We start from the raw sequence: 27,386 nt of genomic DNA, 5'->3' as shown, positions 1-27,386 counted from the left end.
CTACCACAGAGGGCCTCTGAAAGACTCTACCCAGCAGGGTATCGAAGCAGGTGCTGAGACTCATAGCCAAACTTTGGGCAGAGTGCACGGAATCTTATGAAAGAAGGGGGAGATAGAAAGACCTGGAGGGAACAGGAGCTCCACAAGGAGAGCAACAAAACAGAACTGAAGACCATGCGTGGAGATAACCTAGAACCCCTGCACAGATATGGCCCATGATAGCTTGGTCTCCAAGTGAATACCCTAGGAAGGGGAACAGGCTGGCTCTTTCATCACCTCCCTCTGAGTGAGGAACAGTTTTACCAGGCCATAGAGGAAGACAGTGCAGCCATTCCTGACGAGACCTGATAAGCTACAGTCAGATGGAAGGGGAGTAGCAGAACCTCCCCTATCAGTGGATTAGGGGAGGGGCATGAGAGGAGAAGAGGGAAGGAGGGCAGGATTGGGAAAGGATGGTGAGAGAGGGCTACAGCTGGGATACAAAGTGAATAAATTCTAATAAATAAAAAATAATTTTTATTACTGTACATATAAATTTTATTCGTTTTTTGTTTGCTAGGAAACCATTTGAAATTATTTGTATGCTTTTTTAATTTACATGTGGCTATCTTGATTCTTTTTTAACTTTTATTAATTATATTCACTTTGTATCCCCCCCATAAACCACCCCCTCCTCCCCTGCTAGTCCCACCTTCCCCCTCTTCTTCACACATGCCCTTACCCAAGTCCACTGAGAGGGGAGGTCCCCCCTCCTTCCTTCTGATCTTAGTCTATCAGATCTCATCAGGGATGGCTGCATTGTTATCTTCTGTGGCCTGGTAAGGCTGCTCCCCCCTTGGGGGAGGTAATCAAAGAGCAAGCCAATCAGTTCATGTCAGAGACAGTCCCTGTTCTCATGACTATAGAACCCACTTGGACACTGAACTGTCATGGGCTACATCTGTGCAGAGGTTCTAGGTTATCTCCAAGGTTCTAGGTCCTTGGTTGGAGTATGAGACACTGGAAAGACCCCTGTGCTCAGATTTTCTGGTTCTGTTGCTCTCCTTGTGGAGCTCCTGTCCTCTCCAGATCTTACTATTTCCCACTTCTTTCATAAGATTCCATGCACTCTGCCCAACATTTGGCCATAAGTCTCAGTATCTGCTTTGATAGTCTGCAATGCTATATACCTTTGATACTGGAGTTGTAAATATTTCGTGTGTGTGTATAAATACATATGTCACGGTGGTCAAAGGGCAATGTCAGGTGTATGATCTCAGGAGCCCACCATATTTTGTTTGAAACTAGGACATTTCCTGACCTGGATATTTGCCATGTAGGCCAGACTAGCTGGCCCCTTGGGCTTCCAGGGATCTGCTTGTCTCTGCCTCCCATCTCACCATCACTGGAATTACAGCGCCACACAACCATGCCTACTGTCTACAGTGGGTTCTAGGGAGCCAAGCTCAGGTCCTCCAGGTGCTTGGCCAGCTGACCCGTCTCCCTAGCCTTGAAATATTTCATAAATACAGATAGATATAGAGATGGAGATATTGACAAAGAGAGAAATAGATACAGAGATTGAGATATAGATATATAGAGATATTAATATAGGTAAATACAGTAATGGAGATATAGTATAGAGATGGAGATATGGCTATAGATATAGAGATGGAGATATATAGACAGATATATCAATGGAGATAAAAATATAGATAGATGGGCTGGAGAGATGGCTCAGAGGTTAAGACCACTGTTTGCTCATCCAGAGGTCCTGAGTTTGACTCCAAACAACTACATGGTGGCTCACAAGTATCTATAATGAGATCTGGTGCCCTCTTCTGCATGCAGTATGAATATAGACAGTACTGAAGACTGTATACCTAATAAGTAAATATTTTTAAAAGATATAGAGATGGAGATAGAGATAGACATATATGGAGATGTAGACAGATATAGAAATGTAGAGATATAGAGATGGAAGTAGATGTAATAACTAAATATAAAGACATAGATGTATTATTTAGTAACTTGCTATACTAATCAAAGATGTTGTGAACATGCCAAAAATAAATATGAAATTGTATGCTTATTAATTTAATAAATAGGCATTTCTCATCAGATGATCCTCCCCAAGAGCAAGAAACATTAAGTGCTATAAAAGTTAGCTTGCAAACAAATTATGAACATCAGCCAATTAAAAAGCCACTAGAAAATACCAACCCCTGCACTTTTTAAGTATTTAGCTAGACTATTTAAAAAGTTCAGCTGGGGGCTAGAGATATGACGCAGGGGTTAAGAGCACTGGCTACTCTTCTAGGGGGCCCTGAGTTCAATTCCCAGCAGCCACTTGGTGGCTCCCAACCATTTACGAGATCTTCTATTAGAAGAGGGTACAGAACATTGTACACACAATAAATAAACCTTTAAAAAAGTTTAGTCAAGACAAAGAACATTAATTTTTCTACTATTTTGTTTTCTTACTATCATCTAACACGACACAGTAACTTGTTTTCAATATATCCTAAAGTAGTTTTTGGTTGGTTGGTTGAAAGGCTAAAGTTGAAATCAAGAAAATTTGTGTCGACATATCTTTATATTGTCTTCAAACTAAGAAAAACTAAACTGGAATAGTCTCTCATACATAAAACAGGTTAGAGGGGTCAAAGTGTTAAATAAGGAGAATATTACATGGTTACTGACAAGTTCCAAATTCCATTTTATCTCTCTTTTAGAAACTTCACTGCACAAAGAAATATACAGTATCTTCCCCTTTCTTTTCAATTAAAACTGTTTCATAGTATTTGAAGCTTCTATTGAGTAAACTACCCACCTGAAACTTTTAAAAATGATCCTTAGAAAGAAGAGAAATTTCCTAGGATCCAGTGGCTCACTCAATTCAGGATGTATTTTCTCCGCACATAACTTGTATGGGAGAGAAAGCTAAGTGGCATCTAAGGACTCGTGAAGTCACCTCTAGTGTCCTGGGGCAAGTCCTACCTAATTAAATCTGTCCAGCAGGGACAAAAAGAAGCAGGTTATCTACTCACTCAACCCCAAACCATACTTTAGAATTTTTATGGCAAAAATATACTTTTTTAGTGAAATAAAAGCTGTATTATATTCAATAAAAGTTTCAAATGTCATGTAGAACCAGCTTTTTCTCTTTCCAGTCCCAGCATATTCCTTGCCCCCATTGAGAGAGAAAGAGAATAGAGGGAGAAAGAAAAGAGGTAGAAGAGAAGCAATCTGAAATGCAAGAAGATACAGGAAACACACAGGCACCAAAATGTCCCCTGGAAACTGGGGTAGATTCAATTCTTATACTTAAGACTTAGAAAAGAGATTTTTGTAAAAGTAAGTTCTGAACAATAAAATCATTTTTTTTTTTTTGCAACCAGAATCCAGTGTGTATCCAATGATGCTTTTCTTTGCCAGTGAAATTGCTGAAGTCACACCCCCACCTCAAATATGACCCAACCAATAACAACATCTTACAATGTGTGCTCAAGCTGCATGAGCTATGTGGTTTTGTTTTGATCTCAGGGTTTGTTTGTTTTGGTTTTATATCGTGTGTGTGTGTGTGTGTGTGTGTGTGTGTGTGTGTGTGTGTGTATACAGTGCACTTAGAGGGAGGTGTCAGGTCCCCCTAGAGATGAAGTCACAGGCACCTGTGAATTGCCCACTGTGGGTGCTTGGAACTGAACTCAGGTCCTCTGCCAGTGTGTTCTCTTAACAACTGAGCCATCTCTCCAGCCCCTCGTTTGGGGTTTTTGATACTACTCATCCCTACTCATCCTTTCCTGAACTTTCTGTTTTTCTAGGAAAAAAACAAAAACAAAAACAAAAATCATAATCTCTCTAAAGAACTGTTTATCTTAACCTGCCATGAGAACAGATATTTCTCAGTAAAAGTAACCTAAACCCCTCCAGTTTCCAGGATGCCTTTTAGGAACTGCTGAGCTGTGCCTATGTCATAAATGCATGATTCTTTTTAAAAACACATCCTGAACCTATAGCTCTAGATAAAAATTTCTCTGGTTTTATAAAGAGCTTGTATCCTTCTAGAATAACCTTCATAGATCTTGGCTCCACCACCTGCAAGTTGAACCTCAGAATCTCAAAGTCTATTGATGTAGACTCCCAACAATAGCAAACTAAAGGAAATTATTACTTGCAGGTAGGTTTTCTTGTTGTGGTTGTCTAAAGGCAAGGAAAATGAAAAGAAAAACACCACAACAAAGGAGCTACCAAAGAATCAGAAGTGCCTTGGGCTACACCAAGACACTTGAGGATCACCTTTCCTTCCAAAGGCCTTGCATGGTCCTAAGACGGAAAGGCTCCACTTGTCCTGAGCCATTTCTCTGTATGTCATCTGGCAGATGCAGCTGCAGGGCTGCCAATTCACCCTGGAGCCCTCCATTTTAATCAGTATCACATAAAGTTCAACACATGCTTTGAAATATGTACCAGATCCAACATTTTGCCTGAGGGTGGGGTTAGATGCTTGCTGGAGAAACACATACCATCCCAGTTGCTATTCCATAAGCAATTATCTTTCACCTTTGGCTGAACCAAAAGAACTGTCAACACAAGCACACTGCCAAACAGAGGAGAGGTTATGGGGTCAAACAAGAAAGAAGGCTGGATGTTCTGGGGTTCATATTGACCATCTGTTAATCCTACTGTATGCATGGAAGAAGCATTCTCTTTAGTTACAGATCACAAGAGAAGTACAGACATAAGAGTAGGATGAGTTTTTCATGAAACACAAAAGCTAGAAATTTGCCACAATTTTGAAGAGGAAAAAGAAAACTTAGTAAAAAAAAAAGCCCAGAATCTTCCCAGCCCCTTACATAAAACTTAAAGTATATGTGTATGTGTGTGCACACACAAATGTATAGAGAGAAAATAAACACACACTTCCCTAAACTGTCTACTTTGAACTCTGAAATGTGCACCTATCTTACCTCTCCCTCAACTAAAATCACTCTCCTGACCAGTGAATCAAATGAGCTTTGCCTCATGTGCTACTTATGATCTGTCTGTGAAGGCTTGCCTAAACTCCTGCATTAAAGAGCACTCTAAAGCTTAGTTCAGAGCAGCAGGAAGTGCATCCTGCTGACTCACATGTCAGGGTAGACACTAATCACACATACCAAGACCATACGCCATGGCATTCGCTACTCAAGTTCTCAAAAAAAGGACTAGGTGTGCCCAATCTTTATGCAACAACAATTCACTGGTACAAACAACTTTTCTTTTTCATGTTAAATAGAGAAAAAAACCTACACTTTAATAACATGGATGAAATATACTGATATTCATATTTTCCATGTCTCTCATGTGTGACACAGGCTTCTCAAGACACACACACCAGAGAAATATCATTAATACAAAACCTTAGACAGTAAGACATTTGCTGGTTTCTTTTACTTATTATGAAGTGGGGGAAAAAATCACCAACTTGTTGAAAAATAAGGGAAGAATGAAGAGGGATGAACTGACAGAACAAAGACACAGCCCAGACATAGCTGGAAGCAACAATGCCAACGGGAGGAATGAACTGCCTTACTTCAGGGCTGGAATGACGGCAATAAAGAATGGAGGGCACACAATGAGAAGGATGTGCACACAGAGCCAGCAGCTCTACAAAGCTGCCCTCAGTTTTTCTATGACAATGATTGAGAGGAAAAAGGGACAGTTTCTTCATGAAACAAAAGTAAACTAGTCAAAGTAAAATGTCCTTTTAGGTCACACTGAATAATATTAGAATTTAAGTAGATTGAAGTCTTAAGTCTTAGTTATTTTTCTGTTGCTGTGATAAAGATATCATGACCAAGACAAGCTATAAAAGGGGCTACGATGGCCGAGTGAAGGCATGGTAACAGGCAGCTAGAGCAGTAGCTGTAAATTCCTATCTTGATCCACAAGTAGGAAGCAGACAGCGTGTTGGGAACATAATGAACACTCCCAGTGACACAACTTCTACAAGCCACAATTCCTAATCCTTCAGAGCAAGCATTCAGACAGATGAGCCTACAGGACCCACTCTCATTCAAACCACCAGAGTTTCCTTCTAAACTAGCTCCAACAGTTTCAATCTTTTGTTGTTTCTTTGTCCTCCATTCCCTCTGTGCTACTGTGTAACAGGGATAAGGACAGAAAAGAATTAAGTCACAAAAGTGCAGGGAAGCCAGGTTTGCTGACATGCATTTGTAAGCTTAGATCACAGTCAGGAGAATCATGAGTTCAAAGCCAGTCTAACCTACAGTGAAATTTTATATTGAGACAGACAGACATATGAGAAGTCATAGCTAAGGCAAAATTTATAAATATAACTTTATCCAACTTCACCACTACCCACAAACACATATACACAAAGAAAAGAAACAAAAGAAAAAAATGCAGCGTGCTCAACTTATACTCAGCCATCTATCTACCTGATATCTGAACTAGGCAACTCGGCAGTTTACAAACATCTTGAAGTTATTTGTCAATGTGTTCAAGACATACTAATGGTGTGAAATTGAACTCAGATAGTCATAACTTTAGTCAACCTTTTCTACAATGTCCTTTTCACAAATCATGAAGAAACTTAACAAAGGAACATCTCAGACTATGTTGTTGATTCTAATAGTAATAGTAGATCTTGATCCTTTATATGGCTCCCACAATGTAATTGAAAATATTTCACAGACTAAGAAACTCCCAAATGTCAGATTAAAAAAATGCATGTGTCCATGACAGTTTTTCTAAAGAGAGAGTTCATGACTTTATAGCTTCCTGGAAGGCTTCCGTCCCTGAAATGTTCTGAGCACTGTTTTAGATTGTTCCCTTCTGCAATGTCCGAAGAAGAGACTACTTGCAGATTTACTAAGAAAGTCAAAGAGGGCAACAGTCAAACAATCCTCAAGAAACAGCTGGTGGATCTGAACCTCTAACAACTGCACAGACATCAGCTCACTACTTTGGGAAGAAAGCTGTATTGTTTCCTGATATTTGCTTGAAGGACAATTTAAAAGTAAGGGAAAGTTTAAATTAGTAACATATTTCACCCTAAGTAAAAGAAGTAGTAATAAAAAAGAGAAACTCCTTGTCCATAGATTATGCAGCTCCAAAGTAAAACTGTCAGACTAAAGGACAACATAGCTCTCAAAACTAAGCTAAGATCACCATCGTTCTAGCCCGGCCCTAACTGGCAACCTTTAAAGCCTTTATCCAAAATCTAAGCTACCGCCAGGAATGATGGCATATACCTTTAATTCCATAACTGGGGCGGCAGAGGCAGTGCGATCTCTTTGAGTGAGATCCTATCTCAAAAAAAAAAGAAAAAAAAAAGAAAGATGAGAGAGAAAGAGAGAGAGAGAATGAAAGAAAAAAGAAACAAAAAGAAGCTAAACATGTAGCCTTTTAAAAATATTTTATTTCTTTTCATTTTATGTGTATAAGTGTTTTGCCTACATATATGTATGTACCCCGCATTCATACCATGTGCTCACAGATGTCAGGAGAGGGGATCAGACTCCCTGGAACTAAAGTTATAGTCACGAGCCAAAATGTGAGTGCTGAGTGCTGAGCGCTGAACCCTGGTCAGGCCTCTGCATGAGCAGCAAGTATTGCTAAGCACAGAAACATTTCTCCTGCCCCTGAAAATGTAGCTTTCTATATTTTGTTACACACAAAAACCAAAGAGACAAATAGAGACAGCTGCTTCAACCAGACTAGAAAAACTTAAAAGAGTAAAATATACCCCTTTTACTAATTTAAGGAACTTAAACAGAAATGCCATCTTTAAAATTAGAAGCAATCTACTTATTAAAAGACTGTCTCATTGTTAGGTTTCATGAACTCCAAATATCCAGAAATAAGCTCATGCTGGACTATAAAGGAATTTCTGACAATTAGATAAAAGCCAGCACTCCTCAGGAACTTGTGAAACCAGTTCCCATCTGACAAAAGGAATCATTTTTCTTACCTCTGGCAGAAGGGACATATGGGTGGCTACCTATGCCACCTAACAACATATCAAAAAGCTCATGCTGGCCTCTGTGCCCCCACACTACCATAAGTACCTTATATATTTCAAACTTCATTCTAGCATCCTGGCCCTTCCCTTCCCCAAGCCACTCTCCTCCTTATTATCTACACGATTTGTCTAGCCCTCTCTACACAGATAGATACCTAACAGATACAGCCTTGACTGATAGCTGAAGACATGTAGATAGACAAACAGACAGCTAACTACGGACTGAGCTATGGATACACACCCTCTCACTGTGCTCTAGTCTCTACTTCTTGCTACTTCTTGCTGTCTACACTGTGCTCTGCCCTCTTCTCGCATCTCTCTCCAAGATAGCTCTGGCCATGTCCATTCTCATTATCTTACTCTCTGCTCTGGATTCTTCCAGATGCCTCTGGATATTTTTCTCTCTCTTATTCACAATAAAAACCTTCCCCTAATAATGAAGCAGTCATAATGGCAGTTTCTTTACTGTGCCCCCTCACATACATCCGGTGGTAAAACCCAGAAGGTTTAACACATATGAATTCTACTTTTTCTTTACTTCTTTTTCTTTTCTGTAAAGAGATCAAAATTACTTCCTAAACATGAATCAAAGATTTCATTTATTTAATCAGGGTTGGGCATAAATCCATTAGTTACAGATTTTCGATATAGGAAAGTTAGAAGGTTATGGAGAAGGTGGTGGTAATAGTTACACAAAATGTGAATGTACTTTAAATGTGTCATTAAGAACTGTGGAGCAGCCTTGCCAGGCCACAGAGGAGGACAGTGCAGCCAGTCCTGATGAGACCTGATAGGCTAGGGTCAGAAGGAAGGGGAGGAGGACCTCCCCTATCAATGGGCTTGGGGAGGGACATGGGAGGAGACTGGCAAGAGAAGGTGGGGATTGGGGGGGGGAGGGAAGGAGAAATAGTTGGTATACAAAGTGAATAAACTGTAATCAATAAAAAAATTAATAAAAAAAAAGAACTATAAATCTATGAGGCTGGAGAGATTGCTCTGCAGTTAAGAGTTACTGGTGCACTTACACTGATCTGAGTTTAGTTCCTAGCACCCATGTCAGAAAACACACAGCTACTATAACTCCAGCTCTGATATGTCTAGACACCTATACACATGTGTACATACCTGTACACATATTTTTTAAGGAATAAAAATAAATTTAGAAAGCAAAAAGAACTGCAGGCTTAAAAAAGACCAAACACTAGGGTTCTTTTTAAATCTCTGCTATGTAAAGGCAAAGAGGCACTATCAAACTATAGCTAACTGCAGAGCTTCACCTAAGGGTTAAGATATATTGCATCTTGAGATATAGAAGTTGAATACATTTACAGGTTAAAAACAAATTAAACACTTATGTAGAAAAATAATAAAACTTTTATATCCGTGAAAATTATAAGATTTATAAGTTTATAATACAATTATATACATATTATATTATAAACATAAAATTTATAAAACTTATAAATATATAAAATCCATGAAAATCCTTTCCTTAAATGAATCTCAGTTTGTTTCCATCCCTTCCCCCAAAATAAGAACATACATGTAAGAAAACAAGCGTCCTTCAACTCCTTAGCACGGGATGCTGCACTCTAGGCCGGAAGGACAGAGGAGAAACACGCATTGTCCAGACACCGCCAGTAAGAAGTACAACCTTCGGCGACCTCCCACCACCTGTAAACCGCCTGCCCAGATCCTCCTTTTCACCCAGGATTCTACACGCAGACCTCATATCTAATTTTTGACCTAAATATCTAATTTTTCCTTGGAATGAGCCACACCGCATAATATACCTTAAACAGCATTGCCATAAACCCTTTCAAAAGATAAAGGCCTCTAACTTCTTCCTTCCCTTCCAATCAGGCTGACTTCCCCTGTATGGAAGGCGGTGGCCATTCTGGTTTCTACAGTAGTACAAGTACTGTTTTCTCCATCTTCAAACAGACCCATTAGCACTGCTTGAGCTTTGTGTGAGGGTACACATGTGTGCATGTGTGTCGTGGATGCACACACGCATAAAATCTGCCTGTGGAGGCAAAAGTCGATGCCTTCTTCAGGTGCTTTCCACCTTAAATCTTTAGGACACGGTTTCCACCGAACCCGGAGCTCACTACTTCACTAGTTTACGTGGGTAGTGAGCTCCAGGACCCTGTGGCTTCCACCCCCCTGGTAATGCCCTGCTTTTACATGGGTGCTAAGAATCTAAACTCAGGTCCTCACACTTGCTTGGCAGGAGCTTTAGTCAGACATCTCTCCAGCCCCCACGCTGTTGTAATTGCTAATCACACTCAGAACCCTCAAGTGGCTTGACTGTCTATAAATTTAAAAATCATCTCCCCTCTCTCTAACATGCACACTATACATAAATAATTTAAACTTTTTAAAAGAAACACGTACTTACATAAGTACCAAAATCATGTACTTTGTGAGGTAAACATTCTCAGCCAGGTTAATTTCAGTTGTGAGGCCCTTTAACTGAGATGAAGATTTATTTACTTTTAAAATTCTGTCTTACCTTTTTCAAATTATATGCCAAATTCATAAATGCCAAAATCTACATGAATAGAAAGAAAACCTAAAAACATTTAACCAACTTCTTTGGCTCCAAAGCTCTACAGATGTTCTGCTTAGCATCCAGAAAACAGTATATTTGCATGATGGTCATGACGTGACCTCTGTAAACTGGCACAGTGAGGAGGACTGTGCCAGAACTGAATCTAAAAATGTTCATTCTAAATGTTCACACTAAATCAAAGGTTCATTTGGTTATAGTCAAGACTTAGCCAACAAAGTCGAAGGCTGAAAGACTCATGGTGACCATTAATTCTTCCCCAAGGTCAATGCTGAAAACATTTACTAAAGGGCCGGACTCAACAGCCCAGCACTCCCTAAGGATCTTTAGGCGGCTAATGGCTGCCAGGGGAGGGAAAGATATTCTCTTCCGTGGTATAACCACTGGTGAGGTGTTCATGATCCTGTAAACAAGTCTAATGAATAGTAGAAGGGGGACTAGCTGGGGAAAGGAAGGAGACTAATGAGAATGGAAGGCATAAAGAAAGTGTACAGGGAACCGAATACAATCAAGATACACTCTATGCACGTATGGAAATGTCATAATGAAACCCACTATTATGTATAATTAACATATCCTAATAACATCAATTTCCTAAAGTTACTTAAAAAAAAATCCCTAGGTCCCTTCTCTTTTATAGCTACTAGCTCCCTTTTCTTTTACATTTTTATTGAAAAAAATTGAATATAATCTTATCATACTTTCCCCTCCTCCAACTCACAAAAACAGGAAGATTAAAAAAAAGACAAACAAAAACCCAAAAAATGGAAAACAAAGTGGAAAAAAACAAGCAAAGGATCGATAAGGCAAATATATGCCCAAAAAATATGACCCAAGCATATACTTCTAGATATACAACCAAAGGATTCTATATCAACATGCTAGAGACATCTGCATGTCAATCTTTACTGCTATACTACTCAGAACAGCCAAAAAATGGAACCAGCCTAACACCAACAAATAGATGGATAAAGAAAACTGATAAATATACACAATGGACCTTTATACAGCCATGAATAAAGTAGAATCATGACACTAAATGAAATAAACCAGATCTAAAAGGGCAAATACCACCTTTTCTTTAATGCACAATTTAAATTTTAAATTCTATATGCACCTGTGTGCATGCATGCACATGTGTATGTGTGTGCCTGTGTTTATGTAAGAGAGAGAGATGAAACTAGAATGGGAATCATGAGAGAAAGAGTTCTTAAATGAGTTAGAAAATAGAATAATGGAATACATGTAATTAAAAAAAAAAACAGGAGGAGACAGGAGCTCTACAAGGAGAGGGAAAAAAAATCTGGGCCCAGGGATCCTTTCTGAGATTGATACTCCATCTAAGGACCATTCATGGAGATAACCTAGAACCCCTGCATAGATGTAGCCCGCACAGCTCAGTAGGTTCCCTAGTAATGGGACGGGAACTGTCTCTGACATGAACTGATTGGCCTGCTCTTTGTTCACCTCCCCCTGAGGGGGGAGCAGCCTTACCAGGTCACAAAAGAAGACAATGCAGCCAGTCCTGATGAGACCTGATAGACTAGGAGCAGAGGGAAGGGGAGGAAGACCTCCCCTATCAGTGGACTTTGGGAAAGACAGGGGAGGAAATGAGGAAGAGAGGGTGGAATTGGGTGGGGACTAGGGATGGGGCTACAACTCGTTTACAAAGTGAATAAACTCTAATTAATAAAACAATAAATAAATTTTTTGAAAAGGTAACACCTTTATAAAATTGACTGTGCAATGTATAGGTCCTATGGCCACGTCTAATGATTCATACTTACGAAAACAAAATATTTTAATTATGATAAGCAGTATCTCTGAATGTGAAATAAAATTATAATACTATCTTTTGAAGAAACTAATATTTTTAATAAAAATGTAAAAAAAATTAATGTCACAAAAACAACAGAAGGGAGAACTAACGGGGAAAACAAAAATAAGCTAAACAAGGGCAGGAGCACAGAAAATGACAGTGGGGGAAAGGCATAAGTGAGAACAGAGAATAATAACACATGTAAGAAGATGCCTTTAAAAAAACAATTATTGGCATGCATGGGAATGCATGCCTTTAGTCTCAGCACTGATGAGGCAGAGGCAGGCAGAGCTCTTGAGTTCAAGGCCAGCCTGGCTACAGAGTGAGTTCCAGGATAGCCAGGACTACACAAAGAAACCCTGTCTCAAAAAAGGAAAAAAAAAAAAAAAAAAAAAAGTATTTTTGTAAAAAACACATACAGAGCTGATCATGGTGGCACACACCTTTAATCCAAGCACTTGGAAGGCCAGACTGGTCTACATACCAAGTACCAGGCCAGACATGTCCACATAAGTGAGGATTTTGTCTCAAAACACAAAGCAAACAACAACCATACACAGGCAAACACGCACAGAATAGTATTTCATGCACTAAGGGCCATTTCTAATATGAAGAGTTTGCACAGTTACTTAAAAGTACCGAATTCATAAAAGATTTCTTTGCAGAATAAAAAAATAAACCTTCTAACAACAGTTTCCAAAGACTGAGTGTCATGGTTAACATACCCATTCCAATGTGATCTAAACTCTATTAGAGGGTCTAAAATTGACAAGTTGCTTGCATCTGATCAAGTCTCTTTCCTTCCCTGGGTATTCATTTCTTCAGATAATTAGAGAATGAGACCAGCTAATCTCAAATTAACTGAAGTGATAATATTCATAACATAACTCTCTTTCAGCAAAGGCAAATGAATTTGTCTAGCAGAGGTCTGGAAAAAGCAACCTTTAGAAAAGTCAGCTTCTGGCTGGGAGTAGCAACATGTGCCTGCAACTCCTGCACAGGAAGGGGAGGAGGACTTCCCCTATCAGTGGACCAGGGGAGGCGCAGGGGAGAAAACAGGGAGGGAGGGCAGGATTGAGAGGGGACGAGGGAGGGGGTTACAGCTAGGATACAAAGTGAATAAACTGTAATAAACAAATATATATATATGTATTGTGAGCCAAAAAAAAAAAAGACTTCCAATTTCAAATACTATACAAAGTCAAGTTAAATTCATCTCTGACACAAACTATCACCATCAGTCACAGAGTGAACAACACAGCTCATCACTCTGTTAAGATGGTTAAGAGCACTGGCTGCTCTTCCAAAGGTCCTGAGTTCAACTCCCAGTAGCCACATGGGGGCTCACAACCATCTATAGTGATATCTAGCGTGTAGGCACACATGCAGATAGAATGCTGTATTAAAAAAAAAATAAGATTTTCATTCATGAAGGATTTTCCTAAAATGATAAGAAGTAATTAAGACAACTGGCAAGGAGAACTCTGTGTCTAACTGAATATTTGAAAACCCGTTTGGTGAAACTGTCACAAACTAAGGACCTACTTGCTTCATGGCAGTCTCTCCAATTTTGTCCGAATGCTTGCGGATGCTCTCCAGGAAGTCTTTGAGATCAGACATGGAAACATCCTTTATCTCCTCCCGCAGCTTGGGGATGTTGTCCACCATCACCTGGCAGAATCGATAGTGGCTCACTTGAGGCAGATAGGTGTGCTCCAGGTGCTCCAGAGTCCTCAGAGCAGGGTAGTGCCTGGAAAACAACCAACCACCTGAGCTGACCTTCTTCTTCCTTAGGGGGGCAAAGACATAAGTTCTAACCTGAATTAGCTTTCACTGAACACTTAGACAAACCCAGTGCAGTGTTCCAGTGAAAACTTCTTAACTACTAAAAATTAATAGGCTTTAAAGACAAATAAATCAAAAACATCCAAACAATGAATAAATATGAATACCAAATGAAATTAAATATAATTTTTAGATTACCTCAATGTCAAAAGAGCATTCTATGAAAAGAAACAGCCCAAGAAGACTTCTAATGGCGACAAAGGGAAGAATGTGTAAAGTCATGTGCATGTGTTTGTCTGTGTGTGCTGTGTGCATGTGCCCATGTGCAACACAAAAGTATCCAAATCAATCCATAACCATCATTTTAGGAATTCAGGAAAATTAATAAAACTGCTCCATAGAAATGCTGCTACCAAGTCCAGCCCAGGGCCCTTCCATTATTACTTCACTTGCAGTTCCCCTGGGCTTCACCATTAGTCAGTCATAGCAAGTCTTGTGAAAAACAGCAGTTCCACAGACATTAAGACAAGACATATTAAGAGCAAAGGATGGAAAATATATAAAATGTTAAAGGAAATAAATGTATGTGCTAAAATAAAAAGATTAACATTTTTTAATTTCTTTGAAAAATATTTGTAAAGTAATAATTTAACAGAATACATTTGGGTTCATAAAATTTATAAATATCATAAACATATCAACAGCAAACAGGAAGAGGAAAAAAGAAAACGAGGCACTTAAACAAAACTAGCAGGGTATGTGTATCAAATCTGTACAGGCAATGAAAGGAAGCTGCAATTATCTGAGATGCATATTTTATTCCTATAGCAAACTCCAAGAAAGTAAATAAAAAAAAATTTTTTTAAAGGGGTTGGAAAAGTTGGAAAGAGCCCTGGGAGCTCTTGCAGAGTACTGGGGTTCAGTTCCCAGCAACCATATAGCAAATTCACAGCCATCCATAACTCCAGTACCAGGAGATCTAGCGCCATCTTCTGGACACCTCAGGCACTGTGTGCACATGGTGTCTGTACATACATACAGGCAAAACATCCAGACACTTAAGGTAAATTGTCTAAAAATGCTTTTAACATTTTTCAAAATCAATAAAATAAATAAAAGTGTACACTACAATAAATTTAAAACAAAAAATGGGAGAAACAGAAAAACAAAGAGACTGAAAAAAGTATGAAACAAGAAAATCTAACTGTCAAAAACTATATTAAATATGAAAGGACTATAAACTCCAACTAAAAAGCACAACCATATTTTGTCTACAAGAAACATACTCTAGATTGAAAGACACAAAAAGTTTAAAAGTGAAAGATGGCCGATAAACTGTAGAGTAACTTCAAATAACTGAAACCAGTTTTTTGTTTGGTTGGTTTTATTTTTTTGGTTTTTGTTTTTTTGAGACAGGGTTTCTCTGTGTATCCTTGGCTGTCCTGGACTTTCTTTGTAGACCAGGCTGGCCTTGAACTCACAGAGATCCATCTGCCTCTGCCTCTCCCAGTGATGGGATTACAGATGTGAAATCGGTACTTTTAAGTTTCTTTATTGATTTCTTAGTGTACAAAACAAGCTTTATAACAAAATTTTTCATACATATATCATTGCATCTTGCTCAAATTTATTCTCCCAGTATCTTTCACCTTCCTTTTCCCTCCTCTTTCATTAATCATTATCCTCCCCTCAAATGGCCTCCGCAGCATTCGTATAACAAAGAATGCTAATATGTGCAGTTAAACCTAGATTCTGCACATAAAAGAAAACATTGCTTGCTTTCTATTCCACCATTTGTTTCTCCTTCTCAACATTTCTATCTCTTCCTCCTTCCTCAGTCACCTATTACTATTTCATATGCGTTTATTATTTAACACTAATTATTATATAAAATATGTATGTCTAGCCTAGATTTATTCTTTCATTTTAATGCAGTATGGAAAGTAAGAGAATTCATAACATTTTCATGTCATTATACTTTATTCATACATATATTTAAACTTAAAGCTTATGCATAAGGGAAAGTACGCAGTATTTGTCTGAGTCTAACTTACTTAACATAATGAATGGTCTCTCCATGCTTCATTTTCCAGCAAATGTCCTAATTCCACTTTTCTTTATGGGGGAATTAGGTAGATGAACCACATTTTTTTAATCCATTCACCTGGTGATAAGCACCAAGGCTGGCTGCATACCTTGGATATCATGATTAGCAACATGCTGTGGAAATACCTCTCTGGTGTGCTGGTTTAGCATCCTTCAGGGATACACCCATGAGAGACAGAGCTCGATAATACGACACTTCTATTAGCTTGATAACGAGACTTCTATTCTCTAGTTAGCTTTTTGAGAAATCTTTAAACTGTTTTTCCACGGTGCCTATATCTTCATGGGTGTCCTTACTTTATAAATGTAAAGTACTTTTCTGTCTTTTCTGTGGGGAAGAGGAAGGATAACTGCTGTTCTGATTTGGATGAGACAAAGATGGAATTTCCTTTTATCTGTTTTGTATTTGTTGTTTTAAAACTTTTTTTTTTTTTTTTTTGCTTATGTGGGGGAAAAGCCAGTGATAGGCACATGTGGAGGTCAGAGGACAACTTACAAGAGTCCTTGTTGATGGACATTTGTACCCAGCAAGAAGCTCACTGAAGGTTTACCTTGCATTTTCCTGGTGGCTAAAGACTGAGTATTCTTTTCACGTATTTTTAGCCTACTGGTTTTCCTTTTTGAAAAACTGTATATTCAGCTCATTTTCCTATTTATTGATTTGATGATTTGTTCATATGGTATTTGATTTCTTTTAAATCTTTATCAAAAACTTGATATTAATCAACTAGCAGATACAAAATTGACAAAGAATCTGTTAAATTCTGTGGATGTCACCTCAGTCACCTCATTCTGCTGGCTGTCTTTTCTTTTTTCTTTTTCTTTTTTTTTTTCTATACAGAAGCTTTTTATTGTTTTGTAGTCTTGTTTGTGAATTCTTGTAATTGTTTCCCAAGTTCTGAAATCTTGTTCAGGAGGTTCTTACCAACAACTATATCTGGAGGTGTTTTCCTTATGTCTGTTTGTCTTCAGTAGTTTCAATTCTTAAAAATAAGGTCTCTGATCCATGAACTGAGTCTATTAACATGATTTAAAGATAGTAAACACTTCTGACAACTCAGAGAAACATAACAAAAGAAAGGGTACTATTCAAATGGCAGGCAGGAAAGCTTCTAAAGGCATACTAAGATTCATAAGTTGACTAAAAACAACTAGCTGAGTGTGGTGGCACAGGTCTATATCCCAGATCTTTGGATCCCAGCACCTATATCAGGCAGCTCACAACCACCTATACCTCCAGTTCCAGGGGATCTGACACCCTCTTCTAAACTCTGGGGATACCTGTACTCAAATGCATAAGCACACATACATATATACAAATCAAAATTGTTAAAAGAAAAAAAAACTTGAAAATTTTAAGTAAATTAACTAATGAGGCCAAGTGTGTCAGGAGGATCACAGTGAGTTTACAGGTAGCAAAAGCTACATAGAAAGGACCCTGTCTTTTAAAAAGTGGGGAAAAAAAAAAGTCTGAAAAGCTAATTCCTCCATTTCAATTGTATGTATGCTCATTCTCCCCTTTTCCCTCTAGGACAGCGGTTCTCAATCTTCCTAATCCTGCAACCTTTGTGTTGTGGTGACCCCAAAACCATAAAATTATTTTCATTGCTACTTCATAACTGTAATTTTGCTACTATTATGAATCATAATGTAAGTATCTATGTTTTCCAATGGTCTTAAGTGACCTCTGTGAAAGAGTTGTTCAGCCCCAAAAGGGTCGCAACCCACAGCTTGAGAATAGCTGCTCTAGAGATAAAGTTGAATGATACTGTAAGAAAAAGAACTCTTTCAAGATGATTTTTTTTAATTCTAGTAAAAGGTCCCTGAAAGTAAGTCACAGTTACCTATAAATTTTTTGTTCTCATTCATAACAATAAAATATGAAATACAAGCTTTCACCATTGAAAATAATAGTTCCTTTTCTAATAGAACATATGTGCTGGAGACTCTTTAGGAAACACGAAACCCAACAGTAAAATCAGTGTTTACAACTTAAAAACAAATAACCAGGCCTCCAGCCATGAAAGCTTACCAAGAAACCAACAGACACACCTGGCTAATACCTAAGACAGGTGGGAAATGACACACCTACATAGAGTTTTCCTGGAGTCTTTGCTGAATACTAAACCAGACATGGGGTATGTGAAGCGAAGAAAAAGAGAGAGAAGCAGTGGAGGAGAGAAGTGGGAGAAAAAAAGAAAAAGGAAAAAAGGATAAACTGACAGAAAGGTATAAGATGAATACTTAGGGAGCTCAGAGAAGGCAAAGAAATGTCCTAACGCCAAACAGCCAAATGCTGAATTTCATAGGTACCACTGGGCCATCCAGACCAGATTAAATATTCTGTAAAGCCCACTATACTTGGCCTGGTAGAGCTCTGGCTTTTATTGTTGTTATTGTTGTTGGAGAGTGTACCAGTATACATTCCCAGCTGGCCTGGAACTCACTACATAGACAATACTGGCCTCAAACTCACAAAGGTCCACCTGCCTCAGCTTCCTGAGTACTCAAAGTTATGAGCTATCATCGCTGGCCCTAGCAGAGCTTTAAAATGGGGGTACATCTGGGGATATCAGGTGTACAAGCCACTACTTCCCAAAATAAACCACAACACTAAACAGAAAACCAGCAAAGTTCCCCCAAAATCCAGACACCTGTCAACATAATATTATAATGTTCATTATCCAGCCAAAAGTTATCTTTTTACCTATAACCAGAAAAGTAAACTTTGTCTTTAAAAGTAAGTTCAAGAAGTGACAGGCTAGCATGAAAACAGCATTAGATCCATATGTATGTACTTAAAAAGAAACACAAGAGGAAACATCAAAACCAATGATGGCTGTGGCCACTGCAGCACAGGGGATACGGTGTTTTTCTAGCCTGCACAAAGCCCCCTGGATTCCATTCCCAGCAACATAATTCAAGCACAGTGACAAACAGCACTCAGAAGAGGCATGAGGCTCTGAAGTAATTCAAGGTCAATCTCAGTTATATATGATAAATCCAAGGCCATCCTGAACATAATAAGATCCTGTCTTTAAAAAAAAAAAAAATGTTGTTGGGCACAGGCCTTTAATCCCAACACCCAGGAAGCAGAAGCAGGGGGATCTCTGTGAGTTTGAGGCCACCCTGATCTACAAAGCGAGTCCAGGACAGCCAAGGCTACACAGAGAAACCCTGTCTCAAAACAGAAAAAAAAAAGTTTTGGTTTATTTTTTTTATTTAATTTCTTATTGCATGTATGTAGAGGTAGTGGAGGTGTATACCACAATGTGGAGGTCAGGGGACAATTCTGGGGAATCAGTTCTCTCCTTCCATATTTACATGAATTCTAGGTATGGACCTCAGATTTATACAACAGAATTCTACCCACTGAGCCATCTCTCCAGTCCCAGTGGATCCAAAGCCCTCTTCTGATCTTCATGAACACCAGACATACCTATGATATACAAACATACATGCAGGCAAAAAAAAATAAAATAAAATAATAAACTAACTAAATCTAACCCTTTTAAATAATACTAAGCACTGATATGATGGTGTCAGGTAGACAAGAAGATGCAGCTGCTTTGAGAAGCAGTCAACTGGTTTCACAAAACAGCACAGTACAGAGTATAACATGAGCCAACAAGCCCACTCAGAGGTGTATTCCCAATAGAACTCACCAACTACATGTCCACAGAAAAACTATCTATCGTTTTATTCATCATAACTAAAAGAGTGAAAATAACCCAAATGTTCACCAAATGATAAAAAATAAAATATAGTCCAGCCACACAGCGGAAGAACACTTCCATAAAAAAGAGTGAAGTACTGGTTTATACCAAAGCACAGCTGCGTCCTGCAAGCACTGTCAAAGGAGAAGTCAAACATAAGAGGCCATGTGCTGTGCTGCCCAGCTATATGAGATGTTCACAACATGCAAACATATGGATAAAAGTGAAGTGGCGGCTGCCCAGACTAAGGGAAATAATACTGGAAGAAGGTTTCTTTCTGAGGTGACTGACATGTTCTGCAGTCGAGAAGTGAGGACAGTTTCACCCTGTGAATGTTCTTAGACAGCACCAAGCTATACACCTAAAATGGTAGATAGTATGGCATACGAAAAACAAGTTATTTAAATAAATTATTTCAGAAACACCGCATTTCTGAGTGCATTCATAGCTATCACACTAACCCAAAAAGAGACAGTAAAGAATTCAGATCTATATAAACAAATAAAAGCATAAGAATCACTTAAAATATATAGATAAATGGAGAATTTTTAAATCTTACTTTTAAAGTATTTTTATGTGAAGTTCATAGCAAAAATTAAACTGTATTGTAGGCACTATGCCATACTTTGAAATAAGGTTAATTACAGTAACACCAAGGAAGGGATGGTAAAACACAGGCATAGTTTTCAATTTTTAATTGATAAATAGTAACTATATATTTGTAGGGGTACAGTAATATAATTTCATGTATACAACAGGTAAATCTATGAAGCATTTCCATTTGAATGGACACTCTATAAAGGACCTTGTGTTATATGTGACTTGCCATAATTATTTACAAATCCACTGAAAATTAAAGAGTATTATAAGCTTAAAAGCAGCCATTCCAAAGAAATGAAGAAGTATGGATTATAAAACATTAGTAAAGACAAGATACAATCCTAAAATCTAGTTAACTGATTGAGAGGAAAGTAGACAGATAGAGAAAGAATAAATAATAGTGAGGACAAATTGAAAATAAATTAGACTGAAAGCCATATACAAATAACTGCATCAGGCATAAAAGATCTAAAGACCTCAACTAAAAATCAGATTGTACAGCAAGCGGGGCATGGTGGTAAACGCCTTTAGTTCCCAGCACATGGCAGCTGAGACAGGTGGATCTCTATGAGTTCCAGACCAGCCTGGTCTACAAAGTGAGTCCAGAACAGCCAGGGAGCACAGAGAAACTCTGTATCAAGAAAACAAAAAAGAAAAGCAAAAGAAAAAAAGATCACACCATAGGTGGTAAGACATACTGACAATCTATTTTCTCCAAAAGGGAAAAAAAACAAAAATTATAAAATAACACTCTAAACTCCTCAAAACTGATGAAGTTATGGAAGTCACGGAAAGACTGTAAAAAGCTCAAGACACAAGTAGGACGCTATAGAGATAGAACAGTGGTCTCAGAGCACTTGCTGCTCTCGCAGAGGACACAAGTTCAGACCCCAGCACCTATGTCAGACAATACACAAATGTCTGCAACTCCAGCTTCAGGGGATCCAATTCCTTCTTCTGGCCTCTGTGGGCATCCACAGGCACACAGCAAACACACAGACATACACACATATACACATAAGTAAATAATAAATCTCTTTTTAAGTATTGTAAATAAAAGAAAGTTTTGATAATAAAAACCGCTCAATTGAAAAATCTTACCTTTTAGTTTTCATCTGGTCCCTCAGTTTGCTGTACATCTCTAGGACTTGAAAGAGAAAACAGAGCACACAGGCATCATTTAGACAAAATAGACAACTAATTCAGCTGAAGGAATTACAAGAATTCTACTCCATTCCCAGTTCCTCACCTGGAAGACACAGCATTAACTTATCAACAGTGGCAGAAATATTTCTTTGTTGTAGTCGACACTGCTTCAGCTCTTCCATTGCTATTACCAGCTTGGCAAAAGGGAAAAAAAAAAAGTTATGCCAAGAACTGTAAATAAAAAGTTTTCAGTTACATTTCCCTACCCTGCATTCAATTTATCTAAGAATCCCAGTTTCCTTAGTAAGACTTACTATGCAAGCTCAGTAACTGCCTTCCACAATCAGTGACACACTCCTACATGGCTTTCTACTTTCTCCCCACACTGCACAGACATCAAAAAAGGGCTATTTAAAATGAACCCTAAAGTACAAAGGCTATTCAGAAAAAAAGAAAACATTTGCCCATTTTCTCCAAACCCTCTCAGACTCCATGATTTGCATTTCCTTGTGAGCACTGGGCTCCCTAAGGAAGGCAGTCCTTCTTATCCTCAACAAGGCCCCATTTTAACCAACAAGCTCCACACTTAGAAAACACAGACTTGTACAAGATCCAGTTTACTGGAGACTAATTCACTGTCTTCCCACAGTCATCTCAAAATGTAACAACTGTATCTGTAGAATAGGACTATGTGAAGTGAAAAAAGTAAGGATCCAGCTCACACATACACCTAAAAATTGCATCTCTTAGATATGTGAGAAGAAGAAAGAGAATGAAGGTGGATGACTTCAAGTCAGAAGGTTGACTCTGACCTCAGCCTTGTTGATTATCGTATAAATTTCAAATCAACTGTTCTTTTTTTCCCCCATCAATTAGATATTGGAAATAACAATCTTGGCTTTGGATCAAGTAAATAAATGGATGTAAACTAAAAGGGCAAATTGTAAAAGTTTAAACGATGAGTTTGTCAAGTAACAGAATTGATTATTCTTTTTTCCTTTTTTTAATTTTTTAAAATTTTTATTAATTATACTTTGTTCACTTTATATCCCCCCTGTAGCCCCCTCCCTGATTATTCTTTTTTTTTTTTTTTTTTTAGAAGAAATATTTGTTGAGCACTCACTTTACAGCATTTGCTGTTTGGAAAAGACGGCAGGAGTGAAACAAGCAAACCCTCTAACCATATGGAGCCGATTCTAACGAAGTACAGCATCACAGTGCATAAAAGCAAACTGCGAAAAACCAAAAATAAGGCAAGCGATTTCCAACAAGGTCCTCAGGAAAGATCTTAGCAAGTAATGCGCAAGCTAGGTAGGGTGAACATGCCTGTAACCTCAGGACACTAGAGACTGTGACAGGAGAATTGCTCTAAGTTCAAGGCTAGAGCCTACTACTACAGAGGGAATCCTACGCAAGCCTGTGCTACACAGTAATACCTTGTTTGGAAAAAATACAGATAGCTGACATATTATCAGACATAAACTAAATAAGATCATTATACAAAAAAAAAGAAGAGGGAAAGAAGAAAGAAGAGAGAGAGAGGAAGGAATGAAGGAAAGAACAAAGGAAGGAACGAAGGAAGATCATCCTTAGTGAGGTATCCCAGAAACAGAAACACACACATGGTATATACTCACTTATAAGTGGATATCAGGCATATAATAGGATAAACATACTAAAATCTATAGTCCTAAAGAAGCTAAACAACAAGGAGGACCCTAGGGAAGAGGCTGAAACCTCACTCAGAAGGGCAAATAGGATAGACACTGGAAGTAGGAGAAGACAAGGAACAAGACAGGAGCCTTCCACAGGAGACCTCTGAAAGAAACTCTACCCATCAGGGTATCAAAGGAGATACTGAGACTCATAGCCAAACTTTGGGCAGAGTGCAGGGAACCTTATGGAAGAAGGGGAAGACAGAAAGAACAAGAGGGGACAGAAAGTCCACAAGGAGACCAACAGAACCAAAAATCAGTCTCTTGGTCCAGAGGTCCCTGCAGAGACTGATATTCTAACCAAGGACCATGCACGGAGAGGACCTAAACCCCTGTTCAGAGGAAGCTCATAGGTGCTCAGTTTTCCCTAGTAAGGGGAAACAGGGGCTGTCTCTGACATGAACTCAGGGGCTGCCTCTTTGTCACCTCCCCCTGCGGGGTGCAGACTTGCCAAGCCACAGAGGAAGGCAATGCAGACAGTCCTGATGAGACCTGATAGACTAGGGTCAGATAGAAGGGAAGGAGGTCCGATCAGTGGACTGGGGAAGGGGCATAGGAGGAGATGATGAGGAAGGGAGGATGGGACTGGAAGGAGATGAGGGAGGAGGCTACAGAAGGGATACAAAGTGAATAAACTGTAATAAATAAATTTTTTAAAAAGAGAAAGGGAGAATAGATGGACAGAGGGAGGAGGGAGCAGTGAAGAGAGGGAGGAAGGGAAGGAAGAGGTATGGTGGCATATGCCAGTAATCATAATGGAAAAATGGTAGAAGGATCCGTTCAAAGAAACCTTAGGCTACATGAGACCCTGACTGGAAAAAAAGAAAAGAAAGAGGAGGAGGAGGGAGGAGGAGAAAGAAGAAAAAAAAAAGGAAGAAAAGAAGAAGAAGAAAAGAACAAAGAGGAAGAGAAGGAAGAAGAGGAGGAACCACCATAAGAGAAGAGGTCTGAGGCAGGTGAATATGAAGAAGGAAGGAACATTCCAGCAGGTATGGCAGATTTTTTTCTTTTTTAAAGCACAGCCAGGAGAGGCTGCACATTATCTCACTGTACCCTGTGGTGGCTGCATTCATTTCATTCAAGTAAACATTACAAGAAATAACAGTAGCACCCAAGCTCTTCTAACACACTGCTTATATTCCTATAAGCCACAAAGTGAAGAACAGTCATTCAAAGAGAACAGCACAAAACAGAAGAAAAAAATGTTTTCAAAAGGTAAAGTGGCCTTACTTCCTTGCCCTCATGTTGCAGTTTTCTATTAGTATCCGTCACTTGGTTCTGTGGAGAGAAGACAATTTAAACTCATTAAAAAAAAAAAGAATACTTGGACAATCACTGGATAAAGATCAAAATGTAATATGAAAAGACTGGGGTTAGGTCTCTAGACACTTTCTGTATTCCAGCACATGGGTATCCAGCTGCTCTATCTGCAGCTTAAACTCTTATCAGCTTTTCTAAGAGGCATCTCCATGATCTTTTGCAAAAGAAAAAGAAAAGCTGACTAAGAGACATATTTGGTTTAAATAGTACATTCCAAAGTAAGATACTACCGTGTCCCCAAAATTATATTTTAACTTTGGAGAGAAAAGGAAAAACAAAAGGAGAACGAAATAAAATGGAAAATAATGCAAAGAGCCTTACCATCTGTACAATGTCTAGAACACAAATGTTAACACAGACCTTCCTCACATTACCGTGTAGTCCTGAAAAGCTAAAATTAATTTCAACTTTGTAACGCAAGTTAAGTTTTTACCAGTTATATTCTTAATCCCACAAAATGAGTTATTAAGTAGTTTGGGGGTCAATAATTCCTAACAGCTTCTAATACTTCCATACCCCCATTAATTCCACCACCAGACAGTCAAAATATGTGACTCAACCTCAAAATATGAGCTATGACTTATAAAGGAACCAGCACAAAACTTTTTTATTATCTACTTTTGATATTTCCACTAACATAAAACAAAGTTTTAGAATAGTAATTTCTTTATCATTTTAGACATGGACAATATTAACTTTCAAACTTCTTAAACAGAGTTATGTAGTCTTCCACTAGTAACTGCTCCTCCTTATACTTTTATGGCATCCCTCAATCCAGTATTTCCCACACTGTCCCTTAGAGCATCAAGAAATGTTATCTGATATTATTAACACATGGGCACACCTGCACTGCACACACAAAGAGGAGAGAATAACAAACACTATAAATGCTCAGGAAACGGACATCATATGGAGTGGTTTCCAAACTTATGTGATCCAACACCATCTCAAGAAACTAGTTTTTCAGAAAACACTTTTTTTATGTTTATCTTAAATTATGTACTATAACTGGATAATACAGTCCATAGCAGATTAGAGAATGTACCCTTACTTTCAAAGATAAAATAAAGTCTGACCTCTTCCAGAAGATATTTATAAAACCTAACAAAAAGAAGCAATAGATACTTATAGCAGCTCTTTATTATTTTACTAGGAGCATCATAGCATTAACCAATAGACTGTGAACTCAGAAAAAAAAGTAGCTTCCAAATGCAAATCTAATGCATTATCTGAAGCATCACCTAAAACTGGGGCCAGCCATCTGTTTCCATTACAGTAAGATGGTAAATATGATCAGTTTTTCAGGCCACAAATTCTGTAGAGTAACTAGTCAACAGTGACAGGAATGCAGCCATAAATAAAATGTGATATGCTAGTGTGGCTAGGTACCAATAAAACTTTATTTACAACAATAGGAGGCAAACTGGATTTGGCCTACATGCCAGAAGTTGTTATGACCTGTCTAAAATAAGAACAGATGGTAGGATGGCAAGATCAAATGATGAGAATGACATTTAGAGGTCATGTGCCATGAAGGCACTGACAAACTGCAGCATGATGAAATGTAAACAGATTTTAGGAACCAAATATGTATCACATGAAAAACAAAGAAAAATTATTTTTTTAGCCCATAAATAAAGGAAAAGTGATTTGGAGACCCTACACCTATACCTGGACCCAGTATACTATACCCTACACTTAAACAATTGCTGCCTCAAGTACCCTGAAGAGCTAACAGAAGAAAGGCTGCTCCTAATGAACCTGTCACTGGAAAATAGGATCCAGCTCATAATAAAAGAATGTGGAAACAAAAAGGTATAGTTTTTTAAAGGGGCACAGTTACAACAAATAACAGCACTATCTCCTTCAAAATACTTACTAAATAATAAACTGTATGTTTTTCTCCTATTCTGTAGGTCTCCCAAAATTAAAACCTCCAGTACAACTACATTCACCACTGTTGTTCATACTAAAATAGCCTTGTTGATTGCATCATTTCTCAATGTTTCTAACCTCAAACTCAGATACTTTACATTAAGACTCACGACTACAGAAATATACACGGAGACACAACAGATAGAAACTGGAATACAGACAGATACACATAGAGAAACACAGACACACAGACACACATACACAGACATAAGAACACTGAGACACACAGACAGAAACAAAGTCACACACAATGAAAAAGACACAGAGACACACATATACATGCAAATAGAAATAATTTTCAAGAAACAGTGTCTATCTTTAACAATTCTATTCTGCTTCATTTCAAGTTTTCTTAGAAATGCTGATCAATGCCCACTAATCTGATTTCATGCAAACCATCATCAAAAATAAATCCATAGCAGCCTAATAATCTATGTCACTGGTAAAAAAAAAAAAAAAAAAAAAAATAGTAACTATTTTAATTCTAGATGCTAACTGTTGGGTACACTACAATGAAAAGAGGATGTATCAACCGTCTAGGAAGACACTTTAATTAGAAAATATGAAAGTGTATGTACATTCACATGAGGCTGTGAACACAAGATAATGAGCATCACAAAAACTGCAATCTACCTGTGTTAATTTAGTGTTATAAGTAGTCAAT

The 27,386-nt window shown here is 38.2% G+C and overlaps 1 protein-coding gene across 5 annotated transcripts in view; it reads right to left on the bottom strand.

Moving 5' to 3' along the window:
- Nucleotides 1-27,386, bottom strand: part of Exoc6b (exocyst complex component 6B) — a 436,866-nt gene that overhangs the window by 348,962 nt on the left and 60,518 nt on the right. For 3 of the 5 annotated variants that reach the window (XM_060383430.1, XM_060383428.1, XM_060383431.1), the window contains 4 exons: nt 24,698-24,745; nt 21,856-21,946; nt 21,708-21,753; nt 13,945-14,149 (listed from right to left, as the gene is read on the bottom strand). In XM_060383430.1, the coding sequence (XP_060239413.1) occupies nt 13,945-14,149; nt 21,708-21,753; nt 21,856-21,946; nt 24,698-24,745 (390 nt within the window). The remainder of the gene's footprint in view (nt 1-13,944; nt 14,150-21,707; nt 21,754-21,855; nt 21,947-24,697; nt 24,746-27,386) is intronic. The other 2 variants (XM_060383429.1, XM_060383432.1) reach the window with 1 other exon arrangement.

The sequence above is a fragment of the Meriones unguiculatus genome, chromosome 5 (genome assembly GCF_030254825.1).
Source record: "Meriones unguiculatus strain TT.TT164.6M chromosome 5, Bangor_MerUng_6.1, whole genome shotgun sequence".
NCBI classification, from domain to species: domain Eukaryota; kingdom Metazoa; phylum Chordata; class Mammalia; order Rodentia; family Muridae; genus Meriones; species Meriones unguiculatus.
This window is presented reverse-complemented; position numbering and strand designations above follow the sequence as displayed.